Raw genomic sequence first — 10,222 nt, 5'->3', positions numbered from 1 at the left:
GGGGGAGCAGCACAAAGGAGAACCAGAAAGAAAATTAACATAGATTAGGAAATACTGAAGGAGTATGAAACAGTTTACTTCTGGATCAGTCATTTCGATCCAATATCCAACTGGGACAAAACTTTCTCATTCAGCAATTAAGCTCTAGCCAGAATTGATATGAAATGCAGCAAAAGATAAAGTTGTTGTCCAGTGAGGCAAAGGTTGCATTCTTTAAGGACAACAGTGATTAGAATAGTATTTTTTCAAACTACTAGCTGCACTCCATTATTGGTCTAGAAAATCAATTTTGGTAAAACCTGTTGGTCATACCCAATGATTTTTTAATGAAATGAAATAAAATGGAAACTATCACAGTGCATAGGACATTGTAAGGGTCATACATTATTTGGTAAGACCACTTCCAAGTTATATTCATGCATATGTGTGTACAGTGTACTGGGTTATGGCATAAAAGGTATTGCTTACTAGAGGGTGCAGTCTTTTTTAAGGTTGAAAGAACCTGAACACCCTTGCCAAGTCCTCCACACCATCAACTGTCCCCAAGAGAAGAAAAGTACCCATCATCACTTTAGCATCAGTCCAAATAAGTATGACAGAAAAGGCATTTGCTTTTGTCCACAGCTCCCAATCAAAATAAGTGTTATAAAGTAAAGATGTCATTTTGAGGACTGAGGTGCGCCTGACCTAAGCCACTGTATCTTCAATCACCTCATATGCATGTGAGAACTGGACAGTGAACAAGGACGACCAAGGAAGAACTGGTGCATGTGAACTGTGGTGCTGGTGAAGAAGACTGACTGGACCACGGACTGCCAGAAGAAGTGCAGCCGGAATGCTCCCTGAAAGCAAGGGTGGAAAGACTGTGTCTCACGTACTTGGGACATGTTCTCAGGAGGGACCGGTCCCTGGAAAAGAACATCATGCTTGGTAAAGTAGAAGGTCGGCCAAAAAGGGGAAGACCCTCAACAACATGGACTGGCACAGTGGCTGCAATAACAGGCTCAAACATGGCAACTATGGTGAGGACAGCAGTGTTCCATTCTGTTGTTTACAGGGTCACTAGGAATCAGAAGCAACTCGACAGCACCGAACAACAACAAAGAACTCATAGCTTCCAGGGAAGTAACAACAGCTTTAAAAGTTCATCTGCAAAAACCAGACTAAAACAAAGTCTATACCAGGGACAAAAGGGAGAAGAACTAACTAAAAAGGGAGGGGGACAGTCTTCAGAGGAAAGAAAACACTTTTTGGAAAAACCCTTAAATCCATTTTCATCTACTCTCTATAAATTAAAAGTAAGATTGCTACTCAGAATTTAAACCTAAATCACATTGGTCAAATTAAACATTTCCTTTGATTTCCCCATATTTTTCTGTGGATCATTTCTACAAAACGGTTTTCAACAAAATTTATGAAAATTGAAAGAGAGAAAATGGTGAAGAACCACTAATTAGTATTTTTTAAATCAGATAAAGTGCTCAGCCCACTATTACACCATCCCATTACTTTTTTCCTTATATTTAAAATACAAAAAGATCAATTCTGGACCACAACAAACAAAACAGGAAGAAAACCTGACAGAAATTAGTTCTCCAAGAAATCTCCAGTCATATGAAGACTCTTCAACGCTGCTACATTTTCCAATGACTCCATACTATCTTGTCACACTAGCAAGAGAACATGTGCCTTCAAAGAAGAACATTAGCAGAAAAACTCGAAGGAAAATACTAGACAAAACCATTGAAAACCTAAGGTTCAAGTTCAATTCTGCTGCCATTTACTAACTATGTGACATTGGAAAACTCATTTAAAAATCTCGTGCCTTAGTTTTCTTATCCATAAAATAGGAATAGTAAGTCCAACTTATCTGGTAAAGTTGTTGCTAAGAATAAAATTAAACATACATGAAAATGCTTTATGAATTGTAATGTACTTCACAAATATTTACTACCAAGGAGGCTTGGTAGAGCAGTGGTTAAAGCACTCAGACACTAACCAAAACATCAGTGGTTCGAACTCACCAGCTGCTCCATGGAAGAAAGATGCTGCAGTCTGCTTCTATAAATCTTGGAAATGCTATGGGGCAGTTGTACTCTGTCCTATAGAGTGGCTATGAGTCAGAATTGACTCATGGCAGTGAATTTGGAGTTTGGGGTTTATTTACTATCATATTCCCAATCCCATAGCTGAATCAACACCTAAACCCAATCAAGCAAATATGAATGGCAATGTTTCATTCTCACACAGATCAAGCGTAAGGCAATACACTGTGACATAATTTAAGGTTCTAAGAAAAAAGGAATTGCACTGAGGGTACTACTGCTATGAATATTGCTTTCAGTACTTCATTTTGCCTGTATCCCACTCTGAAACAGTTAACTCAACTACTTTCCAAAAGGTTGGTGATTCGAACCCACACAGAGGCGCCTCAGAACACAGGCCTGGTGATGTGCTTCCAAAAGGTCACAGCCTTGAAAACCCCGTGGAGTTGTTCAACCCTGCACACAGGGGCACCATGAGCTGGAATCAAGTCAACAGCAACTAACAGCAATAAAATCCCCTAGCACTCCAAGAAGTCAGGCTGCCTCACCAAGCAAAGCAAACGATCAAAAATTTGTATTTCTCTGCTGTGGTATGCCTCCCTTTTCCAGCCCTCACACTGAGTTGATTCTAAAAACAAAATTCAACCAAGTAACCATTATGGAGATACAAACTTGCTGTCAACCAAAGTAAATCCTCCCTTCAGTATATTATAGTATGTTGTTGTTGTTGTGGGCCATCGAGTCGGACCCGACTCATAGCGACCCCTCCTCCCTGGGTTTCCGAGGCAGTATCACTACGGAAGTAGATTGCCCCATCTTCCTTCCGAGGAGTGGCTGGTGGGTTTGAACCACCAGCCTTCTGGTTAGCAGTCAAGTGCCTTAACCACTATGCTACCAGAGCTCCCTATTATACTATATTATAGTATAATATATGAGTCAGGGCCGACTCGACGGCACATAACAACAACAACAATATACTATATATACTATATTATAGTATAAGCTCTTTTAATCAACCTTCACTTAACTAGTAATGTATTACATAGGCTGAGAGATGCTAGGGGCACTCCAATCACCTGAGTCTAGTAAGCAAATCTCTTGTACACCCCGGAAAGCAAACCAAGCCTACTGCTACTGAGTCAATTCCAACTCACAACAACGCTATAGGACAGAGCAGAACTGCCCCACAGTGATTCTAAGGCTATAGATATTTAGGAAAGCAGACTGCCACATCTTTCTTCCATGGAGAAGCTGGTGGGTCTGAACCACCAACCCTTCAGTTCGCAGCCAACCACTTTAACCATTGTGCCAAAAGAGCTCACCTGTACTCCCCCCCAAGTCTTCTTATCATAGGAGCTGAGTTATATGCTTACCAAAAAGTCAGTTGTGTTTAATCTCCAATCTGTTTACAAAAGTTAATGTTCTTACAATTATATTAATTAAATGCTACATAAATCAATTCAATAAACGTTTTCTTGGAAACAACTCCAATTCAAATGTATTGTGAATACTTAATAAAATCCAAACTCACTGCCATCGAGCCGTTTCTGACTCATAGCAACCCCCATCGGGTTTCCAAGGCTGTAAACCTTTATGGAAGCAGACTGCCTCATCCTTCTTCTGCATAATAAAATCCAGACACTAAAATTTTTTCTTAGTCAAACCAGATATGGGCAAGCCAAGTATAAACAACAGACCAGAAGGGTCTCACTCACACAGCTTTGAACATCATTAAGGCCTACCCCTCCCTTAACAACAACAAACCTAGAAATTATAAATGATGCTTTCTGAACATGGATTATGCAAGAAAAATAAAGTGGTATTTCAATCAGTAATCTTTATGCAAATAAAAGATCTTGCATTTACTTTAAATTAAAATAAAATGTTTTGAGGTAAAATAAAAGTTTTTAATTATTTCCCCACTTCAACCAAGTTGTTTTGATAAATTCATGGCCTACTAGGCCTGATCAAATCAGTTAAGAGAGCACACACTGTATTTCTTTCATTACAGCGAGGACAGCCATACATTCTGCCTAGAATTGTTTCAGCGTAATTATTAGCATCCCTTTCACTCTCAAAAATGCCCCAATTTTGAATGATCAATTATATGGTTGCAGAGTGCCTAAAGCATCTGACTGCTAACCAGAAGGCTGGGGGTTCAAACGCACCAGCAACTCCACAGAAGAAAGATTGGGCAATCTACTTCCACAGAGATACTGCCTCGGAAACCCAAGGAGGCATCGCTATGAGTCGGGATCGCCTCAACAGCAGTGAGTTTGGTTTTAATTATAGCAGACATAAAGCTGTACCACCAAGGGGTGCTAGCAATACGACTCCCATTCTACTTTCCAAGAGCCTCCTGAAATTCATCCCAAATAAACAGGCAATCTTAGTAAAAACAGTACACTTACTAAGCAGAACTAGGCCCCCTTGCTAATCAGGTTACTACTCGTACATCCCTCCTATATAGAAACTCTGGAACTGATGAAGATAAGTATTCTCCCACTTTAAAAATATTACAAACCTACAAAATATTCCAGCCTTCATCAACATTTGGGAACACACAGACCAGCGCATACACACACACATGTGCACATAAATCACACACACAGTCAGCTTGGAATCTAAACCATTACATTGCATCATCAACCTAAAATCTGGTGAGGCCTTAGCTAAAACATTTAGCCCTTCTGAGCTGGTTTTCTCTTCTGTAAACTGCAACAACGTCTGTCTCCTCTACTTCCAAAGAAAGACCACATTAGCCAGCACAGAGAAGTGCCTGGAGTGCTTAAAAAAGCCATGGCATGCCATCCTATAAAGCTTATTAACTCACCAGGAGAGAAGGTCGAGGTGACCTCACAGAAGAAAGCAAAACCTCTCCAAGTTGGCCAGTGGTTTTTTTCCCTCCTTTCCTTTACAGATTTATATTCAAATGTGCTGCTGGGTACTTACATAACATGATGAAAAGCATCACTAAACACTGTGAAACACTAGCCCACTGGATACGAACAAATTTCATTACAATCATCTTTAACCAGGGGCCATGGACTCCTAGACCTATGGCTGTGCTTCAAGAGGTCTATGAAGACCCCACATTGTAAACAAACTGATGTAAATTAGTAGGCACTCACACACCACATTTTTCTCGAGGATCAATAATCATCAATACAACTGACATAGAAGACAAATTCAGTTGTTATTTGACTACTAACTTGCATTGTTAAGGAACTCTCTTGGCAAAGTGAGTAAGGTATTTAGCTAATCAGAAAGCTGGCAGTTCAAACCCACCAGGTGCTCTGCAAAAGGAAGATGAGGCAGTCTACTTCCATAAAGATTTACAGCCTTGGAAACCCAACAGGGGTCACTACAAATCAGAATCAACTCAAAGGCAGTGGGTTGGTTTTTTTTCTTGTTTTTTTCAAACTTGCATTGTTAACTTGAACAAGTCACTTCACCTGTGTGTACTTCTGTTTCCTTATCTTTCCAGAGGGACTACCATTTTGCCTCATCAGCTTTAAAATCACCATCAGATGCTGATAAAGATCCTGTCCGTGGAAGGTCCCTATCTGTTTACTAAGGAACAGCAAATGAATAAGGAAAGCAAATAAAGACACATAATTAAAATTCACCTTCACCCCACCGCCGGCTCCTGGATCTGCGGAACTGAACAACACCGGGGAGATGTAAAGATCACAGGTTCAGCTTCTGCCCAGCTCAAGCTGTTCACTGACTAGAGTTTCACACTGCTAAATGCCTCCCCAGTCCCCAAGCACAGAGTGAAGTTCACAAGGTTAGGCACGTTAATTAGCAGTACTCATTTGGATTCTGTATTCATCAAATACAACAAGCAGCTATTCAATATTTGCCTATTTGCACTACTCTAAGATCTCTAATTCAAAGATCCAGCCAGAGAACAAAAGAAGCCCAAGAAAATAAACTAAAATAAACCTGTCACCATCCAAATGGGCCTCAAAGTAAATTAGCAGCTTTAAACCACCGCAAAGGGTTTGCACAGGCCTACAGCAGAGAGAGTAAACGGATGAGCAGCTTACAGAAGAAAGAATAGAAAATTAGCAGCTTTAAACCAAGGCAAAGGGTCTGCACCGGCCTACAGCAGAGAGAGTGTGAGTAAATGGATGAGCGGGTTACAGAAGTGGGTGCCGTAGCAAAAGAAAGGAAAAATAAAGTAGTTCCAAGCAAAAAGAATACGTTTTGTGCCTTCACAAATCCCTCTGAACTCCTTTTCCGGAGCTCTTTATTGATCTGCAATCCCCACAGGAACAATACAGTTTTCTATAGTACCCTTTCAGGTTCTTTCAGACTCAATTAAGTCTATTCCTGCATTTTACATCAATTAGCTTTCCTTTCCCATATCCAAAATAAGCAATTTTGTAAATTATGAATTTTGGTATTTGCATGTAAAAGCAGATGCAGAGACTCGGCATATCCCTAATGTATTACGCATCGTAGGTGAAAAGCACAGGTTCAAACAGAAAGTGCGCTCCTTGAAAAGCAGCCCACAGAGTCCTGTGCACTTTTCACTTGGGCTGCACAGCACAACCACCTCTAGGCAATTTCTGAACATCTGAATGGTGAAGCTCAATCTCAGACCTGCTCAATCAGAATCTGTATGGGCCGGGTCTCTAGGCCTGAGTATTTTTTCTCAAGTATGGCTAGGAAATAGAACTACTATCAAAGGACACAGACTTCACAGGTTACAGGAGTTCTAAAGAAGACCATGTATGTGTGTGTGTACAAACACACACATAAAAAACACTAATATATATTTTATATATATATGTTGTTGTTGTTTGATTTGGAGTAAATGACTCTTTCACAAAAAGCTTTCATAGGGACAGTCTTCAATTACACCCGTACTGCTCTGACATTCATTCTGCCGGTGACCACCACGCTCGGTGATGAACACAGAAATGAACAATTCTTCTCCTCTTCCTCTCCGTGTCCACCTGAGGCCAGCTTGATGTCAACCCAACACCAAGAGCACACCGAATGACCCAAGAGAATTGAGCAAATATCATCAAACCTGGAAGACCCCAAATAGATGACTCCTGGTTATGGGCCCCATCCTTCTTTTTTAAGATCCGTTTTCAGGAGTCTGATTTGATTAAACTGACTTCTGGAGAAGGTGGACTATGTTAATCCTTTGGTTTAGAACTTTGTTGACTCATATCCTTTAGACAAACCTAAAAATGTTAATTTTTTTTTTTTTAACTCTCTAAAGAATGGTAGATAGGCACACAAAGATATTTCCAGAGACTACCCTTTCAAATCTCCTGAACAACGTCAGAATCCCCAAGCGGCAAGGAGGCAAATCTCAGATGCTAAGTGACTTGCGACCACCATTTCTCTAAGAGGCAGGCTTAACCTGTCCTCCCACCTAACACCGCTGCAGCCTCATCAGTTCAAGGCCTCCGATAGCCAAAAAAAAAAAAAAAAAGGCATTTTACACTCACCTAAAGCAGACAGAGAACGTCTCATGGAAAGCAGTTCAGCTCTGACCCACAGTAGGACCTGGGCTTGTTCTAGTCATCCCTCCATCTAGAAACTTCTATCTCTTGGGTAAGTCTTCCCTAATTAAAGCCATAAGGCTTAATTCCTCCAGGGAACAGAATGGAATTTTCTTGTTGCAGATTACTGCAAGGACTCAAAAAATCTGTACAATCAGGGGCTGAGTGGCAGGGAATAGAGAGTCCAACATTAAAATTATGAGGCATTAAGGTAATTAGATTTTAACATGACTAGAGGCTGGAGAAGAAAACACAAAAGTAATCATGACTGGGACTGAGTGAGCTCCCCCACTCCCACTGTATATACAATTTCAACAATGTAATTATAATACTTTCAGAATAAAAAATATATATTTAATTTACATCTCTGAAAGTAAATTTAATGAGAAAACAAGTCATATCATTCAAAAATAAGGGACTTGAGGAAATGTTCTTTATCATAACATCCTCAGAAACACACACACATGCAGTCATATCATTGAAGTTATAAACAGCAGGCACCAACCTGGTTGTCCCGCGCTGGGAATCCATGATAACCTGGGGTCAGAGGCTCGTTCTAGGAAAGAAAAAAAGAGTCTAACTCTAAGAGGAAATAAATGGAAAGAATAATCAAAATCACCCAAACTGATCAATTATAAATTCTTGCCTAAACTGTTCCACTGCTGTATTCTACTCTAACTACCTCCATCTCCCAGTTCAGCCTCTGCAATGGCAAAAACAAAAGGAAGCAAAGAAAAAAATGTATTTGCTTAGGAACACTATCCATAAACAGGAGCTCTGGTGGCGTAGTGCCTAAGGCATCTGACTGCTAACCAGAAGGCTGGTGGTTCAAACCCACCAGCCACTCCTTGGAAGGAAGATTGGGCGGCCTACTTCCATAGAGTACCTCCTCGGAAACCCAAGGGGGGGTCGCTATGAGTGGATTAGGCTTAATGACAGTGAGTTTGGGAATTTTTGGGGGGTGAGGTGGCTGTTTTCGGTTTATCTACAAACATGCTTTTCCTCCATGTGCAACTAAACCTGCTTGCTTTCCAGTGTATCTCAGTCAGGGTGCTGCTGGGACTCAAAGCAGAACCCACAAAAGCCAGCAGCACTTCTAAACCCCAGGACACCCAAACCCTCCCACACATTTCCAGCCAGTCACTGATGGGAAAAGGAACTACCATTCAAGATGAGAACTCCCTCCAGACTTGAAAAAGTCTTAACCCCTCCCCCCATCAATCTGCTATCCTTCAGTTCTTTATGTTGTTGTTATGTGCCATCGAGTCGGACCTGACTCATAGCGACTCCTCCTTGGGTTTCCGAGGTGGTATCACTACGGAAGTAGATTGCCCCATCTTCCTTCCGAGGTTTATAGCCAAGGTTAAATTCTACCTCCATCCAAGACCTTCCCTGGCCAACCTATCTCATCCAATGGACTCAAGTGACTCCTTCCACCATATGCATATGTCAGAATTTATTTAGGATATTCTACAGTTTATTTCTGATATTATGTATCATTCTAGTTCATTTTACCTTTGTAAAGGTGTATCATATTGAATGTCTGCCTCATTTTTACATTAAACCACAAGACCCTTGAGGTCATGAATGATAGCTAATAAAAGTTATGTAAACCCTAACATAATAAGGAGCTCTAGTAGCACACTGCCTAAGGCATCTGACTGCTAATCAGAAGGTTGTTGGTTCAAACTCATCAGCCACTTTGTGGAAGCAAGATGAGCAATCTACTTCCATAAAGATTTACTCCCACAAAAACCCAATGAGTTGGAATCGACCTGATGGCAGTGGGTTTGGTTTTCTGGTTTTATAATATAAGCACTCATTTATGGCTTACTTAATCCATCAACCACTCAGTCAACTTATACTGAATATCTAGTATTTTCAAAGTACTGTCAGACTACATACAGTAAAAAAGATCATTATACGAAGGCCCTCGCCTTCAAGACAACTTTTAAATAGGAAGAGATACATATGCATACACAGGGTAAATGAAAATGTAGGGTATTTTTTGTAATCTTCAAAGTGCTCAACACAGCTACCTTAAAGATACTCATCCTCTTCTTTTTGTACTTTCATTCCTACTAGCAAAGTAACATGCAAAGAGGAATTTTCATTGATGGGACTTTCAACTCTGAACAGAGAGCAAACGGTCCACCTAATAATATCTCTACTTTGATTATTTTCATGGCTTTGATAAATCAAAAGTCCACATTTCCTTCAAAAACATGAAAGCTCACTGTATGGTTCATTAGTTTCTGGAGATATAGTCCAATGTCTGATACATGCTGAACATCCACAAGAATGTGTAAGTGAATAGTTTTTAAAAAATTAATTAGGAATTTAGTCATCAATGCATTCATAGACAATCAAGTTCTCCTTTTCTATTCCTAAGTCCCTATTTTAGATATTTTAATATTTATAGTCTCCCCAAAGAAAGCAAACCCATACACAAAGGATTATTGCCTTAAAAAATATATTGTTGTTGTTGTTATGTGCCATCGAGTCAGACCTGACTCATAGCAACCCCTCCTTGGGTTTCCAAAGCGATTATCATTACAGAAGTAGATTGCCCAACCTTCCTTCCGAGGAGTGGCTGATGGGTTTGAACCGCCAGCCTTCTGGTTAGCAGTCAAGTGCCTTAGGCACTAT

At 40.3% G+C, this 10,222-nt stretch overlaps 1 protein-coding gene across 1 annotated transcript in view; it reads right to left on the bottom strand.

Moving 5' to 3' along the window:
- The window catches only part of RBFOX2 (RNA binding fox-1 homolog 2), a 420,257-nt gene that overhangs the window by 272,480 nt on the left and 137,555 nt on the right, over positions 1-10,222 (bottom strand). Inside the window, exon 2 of the mRNA XM_042782714.1 lies at positions 8,079-8,129. Within this exon, the coding sequence (XP_042638648.1) occupies positions 8,079-8,129 (51 nt within the window). The remainder of the gene's footprint in view (positions 1-8,078; positions 8,130-10,222) is intronic.

This window comes from Orycteropus afer, unplaced genomic scaffold (genome assembly GCF_000298275.1).
Source record: "Orycteropus afer afer isolate SDZICR_OR568_19922 unplaced genomic scaffold, OryAfe1.0 scaffold00421, whole genome shotgun sequence".
Classification (NCBI taxonomy): Eukaryota; Metazoa; Chordata; class Mammalia; order Tubulidentata; family Orycteropodidae; genus Orycteropus; species Orycteropus afer.
This window is presented reverse-complemented; position numbering and strand designations above follow the sequence as displayed.